The sequence below is a fragment of the Boleophthalmus pectinirostris genome, unplaced genomic scaffold (genome assembly GCF_026225935.1).
Source record: "Boleophthalmus pectinirostris isolate CB_2022bp ecotype Guang Dong unplaced genomic scaffold, ASM2622593v1 HiC_scaffold_12, whole genome shotgun sequence".
NCBI lineage: Eukaryota > Metazoa > Chordata > Actinopteri > Gobiiformes > Gobiidae > Boleophthalmus > Boleophthalmus pectinirostris.
In genome coordinates, this window is record NW_026571018.1 from 32,741,778 (window position 1) to 32,763,710 (window position 21,933).

A 21,933-nucleotide genomic window follows, 5' to 3' on the forward strand; every position below is an offset into this window, starting at 1 on the left:
TTCAGACCTGGTTTAGACCTGGTTCAGACCTGGTTTAGACCTGGTTCAGTCAGACCTGGTTCAAACCTAGTTTCAGACCTGGTTTAGACCTAGTTCAGACCTGGTTTAGACCTGGTTCAGACCTGGTTTAGACCTGGTTCAGTCCTGGTTCAATCCTAGTTCAGACCTGGTTTAGACCTGGTTCAGACCTGGTTTAGACCTGGTTCAGACCTGGTTTAGACCTGGTTCAGTCCTGGTTCAATCCTAGTTCAGACCTGGTTTAGACCTAGTTCAGACCTGGTTCAGACCTAGTTCAGACCTGGTTTAGACCTGGCTCAGACCTGGTTCAATCCTAGTTCAGACCTGGTTTCAGACCTAGTTCAGACCTGGTTCAGACCTGGTTCAGACCTGGTTCAGACCTGGTTCAGACCTGGTTCAGACCTGGTTCAGACCTAGTTCAGACCTGGTTCAGACCTGGTTCAGTCCTGGTTCAATTAAAATGTTACGCAACAGGGCTTTAAATGGAAGATAATAGTGACAAAAAACAATTGATGGAGCGTATTTATTGCTTAATCTTCCACCGTGGTGAATACAAACGTGCGCGGGATAAAACGAGGTGATCATTAAAGATGGAGACGGGAGATTTCTGCTGGAGACAGACTGTGCTCATACAACTTTCAACGCAGTGAAATTTTTATCACATGGACGTAGTGTCTCTGCCCACTACATGTGTACTGCCCGTGGGAAGGATTTGTCTCTTTTACTCAGAGTCAGGCCAGAAAATTACAGTGAATATAACTTAATTTTAGTATAACTTTCTACTTTTTGTATTAAATTTCAGGGTTTCAGAGTTTTTATCAGTTTTTAAATCACTCCTAAATTTCTTATTGTTGAGTATCTTATTGTTTTTAGTAGTTGTATTGTGAATTTGACTGCGATTGTCCCTGTCTATTCAATGTTTGTGTACTATTTCTCGATACGATACTTCCACGATATGAGTTTTATTGCGATATTTTGCGGAGGCTAAACAAACTGTGAATATGCAACTTTTTTTTTTCTTTTAAAATGCTTTGACAAGACTTTGGCTCTGTCACAATCCAAAGAATTAAGATTTAAAAGAGCTTATAACGGTTATTTTTCATGTGACCATAAACCAGGACTAAACCAAAACTGAACTAGGACTAAAACAGGACTGAACCAGGTCTTAAACCAGACTAAACCAGGTCTAAAGCAGGTCTAAACCAGGACTAATCCAGGACTAAACCAGGACTGAACCAGGACTAAAACAGGACTAAACCAGGTCTAAAGCAGGTCTAATCCAGGACTAAACCAGGTCTAAACAGGTCTAATCCAGAACTGAACCAGGAATAAAACAGGACTGAACCAGGTCTAAACCAGGTCTAATCCAGGACTAAACCAGGTCTAAAGCAGGTCTAATCCAGGACTAAACCAGGTCTAAACAGGTCTAAACCAGGTCTAAACCAGGATTTAACCAGGTCTAAACCATTCTAATCCAGGACTAAACCAGGACTAAACCAGAACTGAACCAGGACTAAACCAGGACTAAACCAGAACTGAACCAGGAATAAAACAGGACTAAACCAGGTCTAAACCAGGTCTAATCCAGGACTAAACCAGGTCTAAACAGGTCTAAACCAGAACTGAACCAAGACTAAACCAGGACTAAAACAGGACTAAACCAGTTCTAAAGCAGGTCTAAACCAGGATTTAACCAGGTCTAAACCATTCTAAACCATGACTAAACCATGACTAAAGCAGGTCTAAACCAGGTCTAAACTAGAACTAAACCAGATCTAATCCAGGACTGAACCAGGACTAAACCAAAACAAAACCAGGTCTAAACCAGGACTAAAACAGGACTGAACCAGGACCTAGCAATACAAACAACAGTACATGACGTTAAGTTTAATGCAACACTGTGGAACATTCCAGGCGCAGCAATAACATGCCTCTGGAGTCAAGAAGTTAGTGGACACTGCACCCCCGTATACATATATGTATACATAATTAGTGCTGTCAGGCGATAAAAAAAATTGAGAGATTAATTAATTATGATCTGTAATTAATTAATCAAATTAATCTCATTTTAATCTCACCTAAAAATTGCTGAGAAAAGCTTCAATTTGAGGTATTTTCATTTAAATTCATTATTACATTATTGTGGCAGATCAAAAGACTAATATAGATTAAAAAAAGTGACTTTATAAAGTCATTTATTGTTTAACAAATCTCTCCAATCTGTCTGTTGAGCCCAAGTCTCCATGAATAAGAAACTGTTTGTTGTAAAGTAAAGACGAGGAAATCTGAACATAATAACTTTTGTCTACTTAAAGACAATAAAAAGTCCAGTCTTTCCTTAACCATATTAAAAATATTATTGATAGAGAAATGTTTTATATATGAGATCACTGGTTTTAGTCCTGGTTTAGACCTGCTTTAGTCCTACTTTAGTCCTAGTTTAGTCCTGGAATGGGTTAATCCTGGTTTTAGTCCTGGTGTTAGTTCTGGTTTAGTCCTGGTTTAGTCCTGGTTTAGACCTGGTTTAGACCTGGTTTTAGTCCTGGTTTAGTCCTGGTTTAGACCTGGTTTAGACCTGGTTTTAGTTCTGGTTTAGACCTGGTTTAGTCCTGGACTGGATTAGTCCTGGTTTTAGTCTTGATGTTAGTTCTGGTTTAGAGGCGCACAGGAGGAAGCGCGGTTTACGCAGCGTAGCGAGAAAACACGATCCACACGCGGCTCACGCGCAGTGTCTACGGAAGGAAACGTGGTCCGCACGTTCTCAGGTTAATGACGATGATGAAGGTGTGTGTTTGTGTTTGTGTGTGTTTGTGTGTGTGTGTTTGTGTGTGTTGTGTGTGTGTGTGTTTGTGTGTGTTTGTGTGTGTTTGTGTGTTTGTGTGTGTTTGTGTTTGTGTGCGTGTCCCCTCATGTAGCAGGTCACTATAGGACAGTAGTGCAGACATCATGAGTCTATGCACGTTGTTTTCACCAGTGACATTTAAATTGTAGGCGTATATTTGTTATTTTCTTTTATATTTCACGTCGGGAGAATAATTTCCAAGACACGAATGTGTTTTTACCTGTGCGCTGCTGCCTCTGTTCTACTGGCTCTTCGACCTTGTCCATTGTGTGACTGACGCCGCCAACTTACTTACTTTACATCGCTCTTACTGCGCGCGTTTTGTGTGGGTTTCCGACAATGAGTGGAATTACCGAAATAAAAAAATGTATAAATGTGTTTTTTTTGTGTGTGTGTGTTGTTGTCCCAACAACACATAAAAACTGGATTAATAATAAAGCAACTCACATACAGAAACAGTAAAGTTAGAGATTAAAAATGAGATTAACGCGATTAAAAAACATAACGCGCTAAATATGACTGTAATTAATTAATCGCAATTAACGCGATAATTTGACACCCCTATACATAATACATTTTTTAAGTAAAAGCGTGTTCTTTTTGTATCTTGTTCATAATTTTCTCAAAAAAAAACTAGATCCTAAAACGTCCTCTCACCCTCACACTGCACAAAGATCATGACATAATTACCCTCAAAGCACCCATACATTTCCCCGTTTCCTCGTAACCCCGACAGAGAACGGAGCCCCGGCGCGTCCCACCGCCGGCGAAACTCGTCTTATTTAGTAACGATCGATAAGAAGATTAACGCTCGTAGTTTGATTGCAGCTGGGGGAGGAGCGAGCATCTGTTTTCCTATCATCTTGATCCATAGACTTTACTGGTCCGTGCTTTAGCGGCCATTAACCGGCGCCGGGCTATCCCACGCTCTTAAACGCACCATCTGCCAAAGCCCATGCATCTTCCGCGACTATATATATATCCATCTCTCCGTGTTTTCGATAATGGGGGGGAGCGGACCGGATCATGGCCCATTAAAGGCGAACGCGTCAGTATAAGCTTTGACTGGCGCAATACAATAGATTTGTAAAAAAAGCCCGCTTCCTACACAAATAGAACGCTTGTACATAAAAGATTATTTGGGTGTGAATTTACCGTGGATTGAAAGAAATGAGTTCGACGGAGATTAGCGCCGCGGCATTGTGGGTGAATTGATATTTCTGGAAAAGCGTGGAAGGATTATGAATTATGTCGGGTATTAATCCTGTCCAGAACCACCTGGCTGTCTCTACCTCCTGACTCCCGATTGATACGCGGCGGTGACATCGTGCCGGGGGTGTTCTACGCGTGGCTCTGCGGTGGAATGTTCAGCGGTTATTGCCACGGTGATGCAACGCAAACACTGTCAGGAAAAGTTTTGAAAGAGTCCGGAAACTCAAGACAAAATTCGAAAATGGGTTAAAAAAACACATTTTCAGGAGAGTGGGATCAATACGAGAGTTCGTGGTTCTGTTTCGGAGTTTGATTTTCAACAAAATAGGTGAGATTGACTAATAGAAAAACTGTTCTTGAGTTGTGTTTGTGTGAGAGGCTTGAGCACAAATCAACTCACCTGTTCTGAATAAATCTGTGTGTCATTCGTTCATTCGTTTTTCAATATAAAACCCAAAATAAGAAAATGAAAAAAAAAACAAAACAAAAAAACAGCCGTTTTCTTCATTATTTGTCTCCAAAACCAAAATGAAGAAATTGATAATGATTCCTGATTCCTGTTTCCTGTTCCGGGACTTAAACTGCGATGCCGGATTTAACCAGGACTAAAACAGGACTAAACCAGGACTGAACCAGGACTGAACCAGGACTAAACCAGGACTAAACAAGGACTAAACCAGGTTAGAACCAGGACTGAACCAGGACTGAACCAGGACTAAATCAGGACTAAACAAGGACTAAACAGGACTAAACCAGGTTAGAACCAGGACTAAACCAGGACTGAACCAGGACTAAACCAGGACCAAACCAGGACTGAACTAGGACTAAACAAGGACTAAACAAGGACTAAAACAGGTTAGAACCAGGACTAAACAAGGACTAAAACAGGTTAGAACCAGAACTGAACCAGGACTAAACAAGGACTAAAACAGGTTAGAACCAGGACTAAAACAGGACTAAAACAGGACTAAGCCAGGACTGAACCAGGACTAAACAAGGACTAAAACTGGTTAGAACCAGGACTAAACCAGGACTGAACCAGGACTAAACCAGGACTAAACCAGGACTGAACTAGGACTAAACCAGGACTAAACAAGGAGTAAAACAGGTTAGAACCAGGACTAAACAAGGACTAAACCAGGACTAAACAAGGACTAAGCCAGGACTGAACCAGGACTAAACCAGAACTAAACAAGGACTAAACAAGTACTAAAACAGGTTAGAACCAGGACTAAACAAGGACTAAAACAGGTTAGAACCAGGACTAAACAAGGACTAAACCAGGACTAAACAAGGACTAAAACAGGACTAAAACAGGACTGAGCCAGGACTGAACCAGGACTAAAACAGGACTAAACCAGGACTAAACTGGTCTCAGTCCCGGACTCAGTGCTGGTCTCAGTCCTGATCACCCAACAGTCTACGTGGGCGCACCTCTGGGCCGTCCCGACACTCCTGGTTCAGTCCTGTTTTAGTCTTGTTTTAGTCCTGGTTCAGTCCACATGCGGCACAAAAGTCCAGCATCGCAGTTTAAGTCAAAGAACACAACACAAAATCGAAAACTGAAAAAAACTAATCGTTATCCATTTTTTCATTTTGGTTTTGGAGACAAATAATGAAGAAAACAGTTTTGTTTTTTCGATTTCTTATTTTTGGTTTTATATTGGAAAAACGAATGAATCATACACGGATTTAACTAAACAAGCTCTTGCTGGTCAGATTGTGTTCAAATAAAACTCAAACTAAAGTCTAACATGCCTCAGACAGAGCAGTGCCTACAGTTAGAAGACTAGACTAAGCAAAAACGACGCACAGTGAACCTGAAATGAAATGTCTTGTTCAAAAGATGATGCATTAAATATCAAAGACAGACAATCCTAACTATACTGTATCTATTTTACAGTATTATTCAAAGTTATATTCACACACATTTTCTTTTGGCTTTTCAGCAACGTTTTATAACAACGATTTATATATTATATCACAAGTATTAGTGCTACCACTACATTATAGCTGTAAAAGTAGTAGTAGCAGTAAAAAACCTATAAGTCCGGTGGTGCTAGTACTGGTGAATTACTACACTCATACTTTTATTATGAGTTGTGTCCTCATAATTCTACTATTTTTGAAGTAACACTGATCTTAAATATGTTGTAAAGAAAATGGGTTTACATTTACAAAAGTTGAAAACATCTTATCACTAAGTCAGAGCAATTTGTCAATATGAGCACAACCAAAGATCTCCAAAAGTTTTTAAGTCGAAAGATTTAGAACGCCACTCTTTTTCCAGTTTTTTTTTTACCGTTTATTGTGTCATTGCGCTCTGAAATGAAAACACAGAATAAATAAGCAATATGAGTTGAAAAATAAATCATGGAATCAGTTTTATAGACCAAAACGTATTCTAAACTTTTGATCCATGAAAGTGTCCACTTTTGGCAGATGTAACAGCTGAACACACACGTGGCTCGTTCTTTTTACGACAGAAATCAAATATTCTTCAGAAAGTTCTTCCCAAGTCTGCTGCAGAAGTTTCCATAAATGTGCGGCACTTGTAGGTCGCTTCACTCTTCTGTCCAGTTCAACCCAAACCAGCTCGATGGGGTTTAAGTCTGGACACTGTGCTGCTGGACGCTCCATGTTTTCAAGCTCACCGTCTTGTTCTTTTTCCATGGGGAGTTTTGGCAGAGCTTGAACTTGTGTTTTGTATCTTTTATTATATATTTTTTTAACCTCTGGCTGTTCAGTTTTTACCTTTGTACCATTTCAAGCTCTTCATTGGACTTGCAGGACTTGAATTGCAATAAATAACTGGAAAAATTAGGGTGTTCTAAAACTTTACTCGTAATTTCTGTGAGAATCTGTCTTGAACGGCTCCTGGTGAATCCTGGGACCAATGAAACGGGATCGGCAAAACTGAACCAGCTGAACGAACCAAAACAAACATGGTGAAGCCGACAGACGCACTTCGGCTTATTTGACTGTTTAGTTTATGAAAAAACATGCAGAAGGTAAGAGCTTAGCGCGTTTGTGGACAAGGAAGATTGGATTTAACTAAAGTTAGATTAGTATTTGTTTGAACACTCCAGTCCTCGGTTTTGAACACTTTCAGCGAGAGTCATCCCAGGTTTATGTGTATAACTCTATTCAGAGGACTACAATCCGTGTATCATTCGTTCATTCGTTTTTTCAGTATAAAACCAAAAATAAGAAAACGAAAAAACAACTGTTTTCTTCATTATTTGTCTCCAAAACCAAAATGAAAAAAAAATGAATAATGATTCGTTTTCTCAGTTTTCGATTTTGTGTTTAAATGAAGAATGGAAAAAACGGAAAATGGCCATTTCTCGTTTCCGTGGTTTAAACTGCGATGCCGGACTGAACCAGGACTGAACAAGGACTAAACCAGGACTAAACCAAACTGTTTTCAGTCCTGGTGTGGTTGCGGTCTGGTCCCAATCTCAGTCCTGGTCTCAATCACAGACTGGTCCTGGTCTAGTCCCGGTCTCAGTCCTGGTCTTGTTCTCGGTCTCACTCCTGGTCTTGTTCTCGGTCTCAGTCCTGGTCTTAGTTCTGGTCTTGTTCTCGGTCTCAGTCCTGGTCTTAGTTCTGGTCCTGTTCCCAGTCTCAGTCCTGGTCTCAGTCCTGGTCTTGTTCCCAGTCTCAGTCACGGTCTCAGTCCTGGTCACAGTGCCAATCTGGTTAGGGTCTGGTCCCGGATCTGGTTTAGTCCTGGTTTAGTCCTGGTTCAGTCCGGCATCACAGTTTAAGTCATGGAAACGGGAAAAGGCCATTATCTGTTTTTTTTTCCATTATTCATTTAAACACAAAATTGAAAACTGAAAAAAAGAGCGAATCCTTATCCATTTTTTTCAGTTTTTATTTTTTTTTTCATTTTCTTATTTTTAGTTTTATATTGAAAAACAAATGAACGAATGATACGCGGGTTGACTACACATATCAGTCTGGTGAAAGCCCGGTCAGGTGGCCAACTTTTCTACAGTAAAACACATGTAGTATTAATGTCTCGCTCGCAGCTGCGGTCGCACGGGGAAGACAAAAACAGCTTACATTGAGTACTTTTAATGATGGACAAAGTAATAGTGTTACGGTAGGCCTGGAGGAACGGCTCTCCGCTGCTTTGCTCGCACTAATGATCACATCCTGAAGACTGGAGGTCAGGTTTGAGGCTCCGTGGAACGCTGAGTAAGGAAGTAGGAAAAGACAACTTCACAGAGCGGCCACTGCACGCCAAGGGCAAGTTCAAGGCGGATGGTTTTAGTGTAAAGTGTCTCTCCTGGCCCGGTTCTGTTCTCCGCGTCCTGGTTGTGCAGTCAGCGAAGACGGCACCTGCGCGGGGAGAGTGCTGAGGAGGCACGGCTCTGCTCCCGCTGATCCGCTGCATAATTAACGTCTCATTAAAGCGTGCGTGAAAACATATGTGCCCACCGCAGCTCCTCTAATCATGACGTTTGGAAGTTTGGGGTCTTGGAAAGATGGAGGACATTTGAAGAGACAACATGGAGTGAAGCAAAAACAACATTCTTAAAGCCGCAGTATGTAAGTTTTAGCAAAAAAAAGAGACAACGATAAACCTTTTTTTGTTTGTTTATCGCACTCAAAAACATGCGACTCCACAAACCTGATTCTTGTTTGGTTTCAGTGGAAATGTTCCTTTTATTCTATATTTTTATTTTTACTTGTAGAAACTGTGTATGCCTCATTTGACATCAGTCTCTTGGTTTTTGCTACTTTTAATTTATTATTACCATTTATATTTCAGCCTTGTGGATCAGTAAAGTTTGTCTTATTCCACAGTAAAGCATAAAACGTATCTATGTCCATGGAAATGGAGACGAAGTATGGTTTTAACTTTCCTTTTCCATGGAATCATGCAAGTGACGTACCACCTTCAGAAAGTTACATGCTGTAACTTTAAGAACAAAATTTGAATGGAAAAAAAAAAAAAAAAAAAACCTCAGCATTTTTACTTAGGTTGGACTTGAACATTTAAGCTTTTACTTGACTCACTTGACTTGACTAAATAAGATGTACCATATTTTTTGAACTATAAGTCACACTTTTTCTCATGGTTTGGATGTTTCCTGTGACTTATACTCTGGTGTGACAGTGACATTTTCACAATGAATCTGCTGCTCCTATTACTCCTGTACCACCTTCTGCGCATGTCTCCTGCAGAAAGAGCCTCTGTTCTGTCTGTATCATGTCAGTCGATCGCACCATTACTTCTGCACCACTGAAAATTCAACATTTAAACAAACTTATAAAGACGACTGAGAAGACTGAACACAAATGCCCCCAAAAAGAAAATCATATTTTGTAGATTCCAAGCTGCAGGTGGTGAAATATTCAACTGAAAATGGTAATTGAGCAGCAGAAAGGAAGTTTGGAGTGATCAAGAACCTTGTGACACCGGGAGGGTGCATCATGCAACTTTCCTGAAGTCACTGGATGGATGGACAAAGCCTGGACTTCAGTGACACTGAAACCATCTTATCGGGATTCAGAAAGGCCGGAATAATTCTAACTGGAACTGATGCTGAGTCTGACGACAGCGACACAGAAGAGGAAGCGGCGCTCTGTTTACCTCTGGAAGTCGTGGAGTTGCTCAGAAGTGACACCGTGGATGAAGAATTGAATGGATTTAGTGATTTGGAGTGAGATGGACAGTTTGTTGAACTTGTTCTGTTCTGTTGTTTATGTTATAGTTTATCTGAAGAACTGTTCATATGTGACGTTAACAGTCTGTTGTTCTCTCTTCTATTCTTATTACTAGGACTTGTCTTTCAAGATGAAATGTTGGTTCCTGGTCTCTGATTTTATAAAATAAATTTCCTTCAAAAAGTGTGACTTATATATGTTTTTTTTCTTCTTCATTACACATTTTTTGGCTGGTGTGATTTATACTCTGGGGCGACTTATACAGTAAGTAGAGTCAGTTGTAGTGATGTGACATTCATGAACGGCTATTTTTAACGGCTTCTTAACATGTACGGTTGGATCCAGATCTAATTTTTGAAAAGAGCAGAATTTTTTCCAATTTTGATCCTTTTCTTTTTGATCCTTTTTATCCTGAATAACACTGAACCAACACAAGAATCAGCACAGAAGTAGAGCAGGCAGCAGGAGTGATGTAAGTGAGTCATGTATTTGACAAAATAATAACAGCTCTTTTTTTTTTTTTTTTTTAACCCTGGTGGTTTCTCTCTGTGATTCGTTTGTAGATCAAATAAGCTCTTGCATTGGCTTCTGTCATATGAGGAAAGCGTAAAAGAGCCAGTCTTTTGAACGGCTCTTTGAAATGAACTGATCCAAAAGATTTAGATCCCATAAAAGCGCCAAAAATCTCAGTAATCAGAGGATAATGGTGCAATAACAGCAGTAACAGTAGTCATCATCCTAGAGAGTGGTGGATGAAGTACTCCATTGTCCATGTTAGAGGCAAAAAGTTACTAAAGTAAAAGTATGAAAGTACCTGTTTAAAAATGTAGTTAAAGAGTAAAAAGTATTCAAAGTATTTCAAGTGTTGTTAATTTATTAAAATGTAGTGATACTGATTAAATAATGGCACATATTTTGGTTACAGTACATATCAATTTCTAAATTTTTTTATGATTTTTGTATATTTATTTTTGTTTGCTCAAAGCCGAATCCTGAAGTCAAAAACTTTAGTCTGGATGTTATGACAAACATGGTAAAAATAACCCTTAAAATCATATGAAAAGTACTTTTTACTTTTCAGTCCAGTTCGAAAATGTAGTGAAGTAAAAGCAAAAAGTATCCACTTAAAAATGTACTTAAGATATCTAAAATTCTACTCTAGTACAGTTCTTCACTATTTTTATTTACAACTGATCCGAGAAAACACTATTGTACTGTACTCTAAGAATGCAGTAATGTTAGTAGTACCATCAGTGTTCACAAAAGCAGTTGTAGTGGAAGTAATGGACTCATTTTGATGTTGTTATTTTGTGAACCATCCATGTAAAACTTGAATAGGCCAATGAGGACAAATACAGTGTTTAAAAGTCAATGCCGTGTGTCAGGCTGGTCATGGAGAAACTTGAGCAAACAAAATTAAGGAAAAGTAGGGTGTCTTGTATCTAGTTAAAGTGGATTGAGCTGCTGATGTGAAACAGTGGGGAGCTATTAGCGACTGGGCGCTAAATGAAGCCGCTAACTGGATGGTCCTCTGTGTGTTTGTAATGACAGATGTGGGGAATTTGTCGGCAAAGGAAACCACTGCTGTCCTGGAGAAACTGGGACATTAAACTGATTAGATATTATTATTATTATCTTTTTTTTTTTAAAGAATAGATTTTCCTGGTCTTTGAATTGAAATTAAAATGGAATTCTTATGTTTTAGGCCCCGTCCACACTAGTATGTATTCGAGTCGTTTTCGTTGCAGATGCAGTGTTCGTTCACACTAATCCAATTTAAAACGGCTCCAGAGACGGAACGATCTGTCGCCGCCAGCTCCCACGAATTCATCTGAGTACAGATCTGATCCGGGACTGTGTGGACGCCTGAAAACGTTGATACTCTGACATAGGAGCTTTAGTTGCGTCCTTATTGGGCCACGTCACTGTGACTTGTGCCTTCCTCATTCACTGGGTTCGTGACATCGTTTAAACAAACCATTAACAAACGGGAAACAGCACAGCTAGAACTACTACACTACTTACTACTTTCACACTTGCCATCTTCATCGGCTTGAAACCGGCAGTGTCGGGGAGTAACAGATTACATGTACCGGCGTTACGTAATCAGAGTACAAATTATGAGTAACTGTATTCAGTTGCAGTTACTGTTTCAATGAGTGGTAATTGGATTACAGTTACTTTGTTAAAATAAATGGATTACATGGCGGTATTTTCCTGTTTTCACATTTTGGGCTAAACCAGGACTAAAACCAGGTCTAAATCAGGACTAAACCAGGTCTAAAAGTAGTACTAAACCACAACTAAGCCAGGTCTAAACTAGGACTAAACCAGGACTAAAAACAGGACTAAACCAGGATTAAACTATGTCTAAACCAGGTCTAAACCAGGATTAAACTATGTCTAAACCAGGTCTAAACCAGGACTAAACCAGGTCTAAAAGCAGTACTAAACCACAACTAAGCCAGGTCTAAACTAAACCAGGACTAAACCAGGTCTAAACCAGGTCTAAAACCAGGACTAAACCAGGATTAAACTATGTCTAAACCAGGTCTAAACCAGGACTAAACCAGGATTAAACTATGTCTAAACCAGGTCTAAACCAGGACTAAACCAGGTCTAAAACCAGGACTAAACAAGGATTAAACTATGTCTAAACCAGGTCTAAACCAGAACTAAACCAGGTCTAAACCAGGACTAAACCAGGACTAAACTATAACCAGGTCTAAACCAGGTAAACCAGGTCTAAAACCAGGACTAAACCAGGATTAAACTACATCTAAACCAGGTCTAAACCAGGACTAAACCAGGTCTAAAAGCAGTACTAAACCACAACTAAGCCAGGTCTAAACTAGGACTAAACCAGGTCTAAACAATATGACACATAACAGAAAGATGGACATAACTGAAGGCAGCAGTGATCTCATATAGAAAGCATTTCTCTATCAATAATATTTTTAATATGCTTAAGGAAAGACTGGGCTTTTTATTTTCTTTTAGCAGACAAAACTTCTTATGTTCAGATTTCCTAGTCTTTGCTTCTCCACAGCAAACGAAAAGTCTGTTCATGGAGACTTGGGCTCAACAGACAATTTGAAGAGAACAAACAAGAATTTTCAGGATGTGGTTGGTACGTTCATGTAGTTTTAAAAAGCATGACAATATCAAGTAATCCAAAGTATTCAGATTACGTTACTCACTTTAATTAATTTAATGGATTCCATTACAAACTACATTTTGGGATATGTAATCTGTAATCTGTAGGGGAATACATTTTGAAAGTAACCTTCCCAACAGTGGAAACCGGCTGCTGCAACTTCAGACACAGTGCTCCAATTCCTTGTTTTTACCTCCTATGTTGACATTGTGATGAACGTGACGCCAGCCTAGTCATGTGACTAGCGTTTCAGGAGGTTTCTTGTTACTGTGTGGATAGGGAAGGCTTTGATCGCGGACACAGAAACGACGTGTCTGGATGCAACTTATTTCCGATACAGTGATACGGTGATTCGTTTCAGTGTAAACGTAACCTTAAAGAGATTTATTATGCAACACTGTTTTAATTATTATTATTATTATTATTATTATTATTATTATTATTATTATTATTATTTATTTATTTATTTTTTATCTTTCAACCATGTAATAATGTTTTCTCATCAAAAACATGCCTGAAGAGATTTTTTTAGACGTCATCCATGCAACTTTCATTAATGTAGCGGGCCTTATTTGAACACTCCTTATGGTCACTTAGCTGTAAGATTCTGACCCACTAAGAATTGCAGTTTGTAGAGTTCAAAGGATAGAAGTTATTGGAGTGCGAGGTTTGAGCGTTTTGTTTTTCCTGTATCTGTGGTGACCCTGCATGGAGCTACCTGTGAAACGCCACAGACGTTTCACATCAATGCAACAGGCGGTCTACTCGAAATATGACAGAAAACGTCTGTCTTATCACCGACTGACACACCAGAGTGGAGAGACTTAGAAGAGGTTTTTCTGCTGTGTCCAGACTTCACCTTGCTCCCCCTGGAGGCTGCTGTGATGCAGCAGGACAAAGGGCTGTTACTCTCCTCAAACAGCCCTGACAGTGCTGTGATGACCCTAAACTATTTGAGCTTTTTGTTTGGATTCTGTTTTACTCTTCAGTGTGCTTAAATTGCTCCTCTGGGACAAATAAAGTGATATTGATTGACACCTTGGAACATTCTCCAGTGACAAACGCTCTAGCAGAAAAGTTACAGTGCATCTTTAACTGCTGAAGTGTTACCTAGAGATGTCCGGGCAGGCACAGCGTCCTTGTTGATCCAGAAGGAGACCCAGGACAGGACCACGATGAGGGTGCAGGGGATGTAGGTCTGGATGGTGAAGTATCCCATCCTCCTGCTCAGGTCGAAGAACACAGTGAGCACCACGTAGTCACCTGGAGAGAGACAAAACCAACGGTTACAACTGTCAGCAACACAGTAAAATATCAGTTATATTATACATTTTCAAAGTCTTAAGTTAGCTTTATTGTCAATTTCTTCACATGTACTACACATCCAAAGGAATTGAAATTACGTTTTAGAGCTATTAACCATGTTATAATTATCCTCACAATTTACCAACTTGAGCCTGTATTTGGAGTGAGTCGTGCAGTGTCTGAGCAATCTTATTTCGCTTGGTTTCAAGATGTCATGTTGGTGATCACCACCACCGTTAAACCCCCACTGCTGCGAGGTCCTTCAAAGTTGATAGACCCCCTCATCCCTGTTTACTGTTCTGTGGGCAGGTTTCATGTCCTCCATCCCAAGTATTATTAGCCAGGCTGGTGCCACCTAATGCCTTTGCTCAAATTAATTTCTCTCCAGTGATTAGGTCAGTGAAGAGCCGTACATTCTGTGTTGGCAACGATTCCCGAGATCAAGGATTTAGAGCCGGAACAAAGATAATGTTTGGTGAATTTTATCAAGGGGAAAGACGTTATTGCCCTTCTTCCTACAGGATTTAGTGCATTATTTACGTCACAACCAAATAGGAGCGATTGGTTAAATTTAAAAAACTACCCGCCTACCATCAAGCGAACAAATCCTAATGCTGCGAAGTCAGACGGTTTCCACAAAGTGAAACCGGCTGATGAATCAGGCTAAATTATTATTGACCTACCAACAAAATTATTATTGTCCTAAGATCACGTGTCCCTTCTGAAGGATACAGAAAGCATCCAAAACATGCCAAATGTTTTTTTGCTAAGACTTAAACACACACGACTGAAATATAAAATGATCATACAAATTCAGTGCTGGCATTTGGTTTAATTCAACATACTTTATAGTGAATAAACATGAAAAAACCTTAACTGGTTTTAAATAGAATGAAGAAGATAGAGCGTTGCTTCAGTTACTAACCAATAGCAACATAAAGATTAATACTGTATATGAATCATGTAAGGTTGTCCAGTAATGGCCAGTGTGTTTGAAAACAGCAACGTCACAATCACTCAAACAAATTACAACTTCTGAATTGTGTGAAAAAGTTTACAAAAAGTACAAAAATACCCTTTGAATTTATCGCAAGTGTCAGTATAAGTAATAATAGCACTGACGTCTGCCATCCATTCAGGTGACAAATAGAGCCGCTTAAGTGCGTGTACACTAAATGCATAATCATATCACGGTGAAGTATTGTAAGGTTAGCTGCCAACACCATAAGTAAACGTTAATTAGCATAAGATCAATACACAACGCCGCACAAACACACAACTCAAACAGTCCTTCTGCCAAGACCATCCCAACAGAAGATTAAACCTGCCATCAAAATGCAGAATGCCAGTTTTCGACGTGCCCAGACACAACAACTCCAGATCCAGATGTACCAGCCTGACCCCAGCAGATGTTGTAGATTTAAAGCCGAATTGTGCAACTTTTTTGTCGGCCTAAACTGCACCGGTGAGTACGGATCAGCTGTAAGCCTGGTTTTGAGCGGTCACATGTGCGCGAATTGAAAATGCATCGCCCAATCCAGAACAGAACGTGGAGACAGGCGTGTAAATGGAGCTCAGACAGGGGACATGGTCGGCTGTGCGTTTGCCAATGCCGAGGAGGCTGCCAAAACATTATCCGCTGCAGCGCTACCTAGGGGCCAGGAGGGGTATGAACTGAATAGCTTAACTTTCTGTATTCCCCTGTACAGATAGATATATTGAAAAAGCAGCTGATGTACTATTTACATCTAATTTGGTTTGGTAACCTCTCAGTCAAACTTAAAGCACAGATTTTTACCTTGACTAAAAGAGCAGGTAAAATAATGGGTGTGGCCCCAAGCTCACTTCAGCAAATTTTTGAGGAGACTGTTAGGAAGCTCGGCAGGAAGGTGATCAATGACCCAACCCATGTTCTTCACAGTCAGTTTGAGTTGATGCCATCAGGCAGAAGGTACAGGGTCCCAAACTGTAAACTGAACAGATTCAAACATTCTTTTGTGCCACTAGCTGTTAATCTGCTAAACTCAGATAATGCAGTTAAAAAATGATTATAAAAGGCTTAGGGATTGTGCAATCAAAACTGCACATAGGCTGTAGGGAATGTGCAATAATTATAACTAAAACTGCACATAGGCTTAGGGAATGTGCAATAATTAATAGAACAGAAGAATGCAAGGGTTTGCCTGTTAAGGATAATTTAAGGGTCCTGTTGGTGCATCACTCGTGGTCATACTGGTCTCATATTTACTTTGTTTTATGGTGTTTGTTTATGTGCTGCTTTGTGTTGTGTCGTCCTGTTTTTTGATAAAACATGTTACCCCCTGTCCCAAGACAAATTTCTCCCATGGGAGACAATAAAGGATTATCTTATCTTATCTTATCTTATATCTTAATTACAAGGCGTTTTATTGTCCTATAATCAGGAAGTGTGCCTTAGCATGCTAGTCTTTGTTCGTTTTACTCCACTCTGCTGTGAAAACCTAGCCAGGCTGGTGCCACCTAGTGCAACCACTCAATTTCATTTCTCTCCAGCGACTAGGTCAGGAATCAGATTACACTAAACCAGGGGTGTCCAAACTTTTTTCATCAAGGGCCACATATCTAAACACAGACGAAGCAGAGGGCCGATCGAGGGCCGTAGACTGATGCTCAGTACAGTGAATAATAGAAATATGTGCATGTTTAACACGTTAGAATGAGCCATCAGTCTTTATTCACGCTAAGATCCTTAAAACCACACACTAAATATTCGCTTTATCAAGGTAGATTTTCATAAAACTTGCAGTAGAAAGTTCATTTTTAATTAATGCAAGGTAACTTGGGCCAATTCACCTAGAAGCTGATCAATGATTCCTGAGACTGAGGATTTAAAGCCAGAACAAAGAGAATGTTTGGTGAATTTTATCAAGGGGAAAGACGTTATTGTCCTTCTTCCTACGGGATTTGGGAAAAGCTTAATATACCAGTTAGCCCCGTTAGCGGCGCATTACATACGTCACAACCAACTAGCAGCGATTGGTTAAATGAAAAAAAGTACCCGCCTACAGTCGAGAGAACAAATTCTAACACTGCCAGGACAGAAGGTTTCTACGACGTGAAATCGGCTGATGAATCAAGCTGGTGAAAAGGTTTTTTGAACTCAGTATAAGTGAGGGATAACTTTTTTTTTTTACTATGTTTCTAGGCTGGCCTTGGAATGTCTCAGGGGCTCACCGGAGGAGGTAGGGGAAGTGTCTGGGGTGAGGGAAGTCTGGGAGTCCCTGCTTAGACTGATGTCCATGCCAGCTATCCCCAGATAAGCGGAAGAAAATGGATGGATGGTTCTGTTTTTCATGTTTTAAGCCAGAAAAAAAACAAACAACAAAAAAAACAAAAAACTCAGGTACAGCTCATTTAATGGTGCACTACAGGGATCTAACAATATCCAGCTCTCTCTGTACGATATTATTACGATATGAATCTCACAATATTTATTGCGATATTTTGGAGAGGTTAATGTAATTGTAGATGGGACACGTTTTTGCTTTTAAAATACCTTAACAAGATTTTGGTGTGGATTATTTCCATCATAATCTGAAGAAATCAAGTAAAAAACATGTTTCTTCATGTTGTTTGCACTCAAATGAATCATGGGATATGTAGTTCCCTATGTTTATAAGCTGTTTCTATTAAGCAAAATAACTTGTGATTCGATATATTGTGACAGCCCACGATATTATTGTGAGACTTTTGACGATACAATTTCACGATATTTTGGTTATTGTTGCATCCCAGATGCACTTTGTATCTATGTTTTGGTTGGAGGTCAGTCACTTGTTTGTTTCTATGGAGATGTCATTGCTTTCCCTGGAATGATCCACAGTATGACTTTAAACAGCTCTACCTTACATTTATTCAATTCTAGGTGATTTTATAGCTCAGAAATACCTAGAAAAAGAGACATTTTGAGTGTGAGCGGGATTGCCTCTCCACAGATCTGACCTACAACCTGGTCTGGTTTTGTTTCCATGAAGATAGAAAGGTTTAATTAATGCCATACTGCGAAACATTCAGACAAAGCAATAACATCTCTATGGGCAAAAACATTTGACGGACCCTTCACCGGAAAAGTTACACAATGCACCTTTAAGTCTCTGTAAGATTAGTTAAATTATAATCATAATGGAATTGTGAATTAGTTTGCACAATTTGCAATGACAGCAATTATTTAACAGTGTAACTGTTTAACTTTTGTGATGGAGGAACTTCCACCTTCTTTGTTTCAAAGGACCTGGAATGTTCCACAGTAAAGCTTTAATCTTTTTCTAAGGGACTATTTTATATTCTGCAGTTCATATTCCGGTCTTCACTCAAATCCTGGATGTGTTAAAACAGCAGCATTTTAACAGAAAACTATTATGCATTAATTAAAAATCAAATACAAAATTGTTAACCATTTGCCACATTTATTCCTTTTTCACTATTTCAATCATAATTTAATAATCATCTTCAAAATTGTCTAGAGATTAAAACAGAACTGACTGAAAGAAAAATCAATAATGTCACAATAGCAACATAATTCACTTCAAAAATATGTTTTCATTTCCAAATAATTTACTGCAATTATTCTTAATTTTGTTTTGTTTATTTCTTATTTGAATGATTACAATGTCTGGCCCTTAATTTTTCCAACAAATATTTCTTTTGTCAGTATTTCATCACCAATATTCGTTCTGACATGGACCAAGATTATTAAAAAGCTGTTAAAAAAAAGTTAGACTTAACCTGAGCTTTACTCTAACACAATCTGAACAGAAAGAGCTGACTTGGTTGGAACCAGAACAGGTGACCATCATCTTCACTGAGTGCTCAATTTTAATTTAGCCAGTTTTGTTGCGTCAGAGGTAAAAGCCCAGACTACTCCGATAGTTTTTAATCCCATTAACCACCACTGCACTCTTGTATCCTAAAATGTGATGTGTTGTGATTGCAATAAGTGAATAGATTATTATTAAAGCACCCATATTATGATATTTTCTGATCTACAGTATGAAGTAATGTAGTTTTCTCATCACAAACAGACCTGGAATTGCGTTTGTTTTTTTTTTTTTTGTTTTTTTTTGTCATTCGCACAAGTTTAACACACAAATCCCTGCATATTTAGGTTGAGTTCTTCTCTCAGAAAACACTCTGTTCCACTTTGTGATGTCATGTGGTAATACAGGAAGCGCTCCTCTGTGTTTATAAACTCCATACGCTTTCACTTCATTTGGAACATTTCAGTCCTGGATTTGCCTTTTTCTACTGAACTACAGGTAAAAGGCTGACTTGAAAACTACCACTTCATGACATCGCAAGGCGGAACAGAGCAATCGGAGCTTCTAAAATATAGGAGGATTACTCAAACATGCGTGAATGAAAAAGAAAACACAACTCCAGGCATGTTTTTAACGAGGTAACAACATTTTAGCACGTCTTAAAGCTCACAAGAATCAATTTTGCGCCATATAGAATCTTTATATAAGGTTTCCCACACTGAGCTACTTATAAAATGACCAAGTCAAAATGATCTACCTACTACAAAAATGCAAATCATTTATTTATTTAGAAATATATTGAGAATCAGTCATGGTGGAAAGATACTAGGACTTAATCATCTTCATGTGGGAAAAGGCTGACTCACATAAACAAGTTTTTATATTTTACAGATCTATCTTCATTTGATCTGATAAATGTTAATTTAAGTTTAAAATAAGCTAAGCAAACTGTACTACACTTAGGCTACGTTTATATAATGACAGACTGAACAGAATACGCAAAAATGGCGTTGCGTCTTCACTTTTTATTCTGTGTTTAGATGAGCGTTTCTGGGAGGAAATCTGCGTGCATACGGGGAAAAAGGGTGCAAAAGTGTGTGGAATTCGATTGGGTATGCAGGCCAGGTGGTGATGTATGTTACGTAAACACATACGCAACTTGAGCAGATCTGACCAGAGTTTTGCGTCTTGGGCAGTGTAGACGGAAACCCTACGGCGGAGCGTATTCAACTTCTGGAGGGTGGTTTCAGATTTTTGCATTTTTAAGCCCCAAAAACGGCGTCACCATCGAAACGAAAGGCCAATAAAATAGTTTGTCATTTTTACCTGCACCCGTTCTTGTGACAGGCCCTGAATTACTCTGGACCCTCACCCACTGATTGAGAACCTGAGTCCAAGCACCTTCAAGACCGAGACAAGACCAGGTCCAAATGCGGTCGAGTCCGAGACGAGACCAAGACTGCAAAAAACGGTACTACGATCGACCCACACTACCTTGGCCAATCGACTGGTAGATTGTGATTGACGTATTGGGCACCCCTGCTTTAAATAAATAAATACAATAATAGTAATTTAACGAACTACCAAAATGCTCATTGCCCATTGTTTACATGGCTGACAGACCTATTTTTCTACCGCGTAATAGGCCGTAATTTGAAACCAAGAATTACCCAGTGCCCCCGTCCTCCCGGCCATTACGGCGTCATTAAATAAACCAACGTTAAACCCCCGCTGCCCCATCACTGCACCTCTCCATATCTCCACGTATACTTCTGCTGATGAAGACACATGAAGCGTGTTCTCGGGAGTGCCACACAGTTCACTATTTAGTTTTGATTAACATTACATTAGCAGGGGCCCCAGCTGAGAGAATACAGTGAATCCAGCCTGGTCAGCAGCACGGTAAGCCTGCACGCACATTCACGGGGCCCCTAATGATAATGGTTTTTCCCACCAGCGAAGAGGGAGGCGTGAGTAGGTAGTAGGTATGAAGCGCTATCCCGAATGCAGTTGGCTTGTGGATTTCATTAGAAAACTTTGGACTGAAAATAGAAGGGTGGAAGTAGACGAAGTACTCAAAGCGAAAACTGGGGAGCTGCAGTTGTTATTTGGTGACACTTAAGGGGACCACGTTGAGCTAAATATGCAGTTTGAGCTGAAAACACTAATACAGGAAGTGCTCCAGTGTGTTTTTAAACTCCATACACCTTCACTTGGATCATTTCAGAGCTGGAATTGCCAATTTCTACTGAACTAAAGGTAAAAGGTAAAAGCTGTTAACCTGAAAACTACCACTATATGACATCACAAGGTGGAAAGGAGCATTTTGAGCTCTAGAGATGTAGACAGACTAATAATAAAGGGTTATTCAAACACGTGTGAATGAAACAAAACACAACTCCAGGTCTGTTTTTGAGGAGGTAAAAACGTTCTAACATGGCTACAAGTTCAAAAGTAAATTTTGTATAATATGGGACCTTTAATAATAACATAATTTTTTAATGGCATTGATAAAAATTGAAAAATAAGTTTATTAAAGATTATTCAGACTCAGAAAACACTTACACGATACAGTATAGTGAAAGAGCCTAAAACCATTTTTTGTGTTATCCTAGTACAGATCATGGATCTATAATAAAAACTGCATAAGCCCCTCCCCCTCTTTCCCGGCTCGAGACCGACTAGTGGCCGTTCCAGGTACTGCAGCTTCCAGGAGCTTGAGCCCAGAAAGAATTCTCCATTTTCTGGGAATTCAAACTGCCCGTGTTTGGCTGACAGGGCATCGACAACTTTCACAAAGGTTGGATTTTGTAGGGATTCTTTTCTATTTTCACAACATAAACTTTTTAAAATGTTTAAATCCTCAAAGCGCCCAAAAGTTAGTTTTGTAAGACTTCGCCTAGCTCCACTCTGAGCCTGCA

The 21,933-nt window shown here is 39.5% G+C and overlaps 1 protein-coding gene across 2 annotated transcripts in view; it reads right to left on the bottom strand.

Annotated features, from left to right (window-relative positions):
• Nucleotides 1-21,933, bottom strand: part of gabrg2 (gamma-aminobutyric acid type A receptor subunit gamma2) — a 238,442-nt gene that overhangs the window by 26,316 nt on the left and 190,193 nt on the right. For both annotated transcript variants that reach the window (XM_020938712.2, XM_055148747.1), the window contains exon 7: nucleotides 14,022-14,174. In XM_020938712.2, coding sequence (XP_020794371.1) covers nucleotides 14,022-14,174 — 153 coding nt within the window. The remainder of the gene's footprint in view (nucleotides 1-14,021; nucleotides 14,175-21,933) is intronic.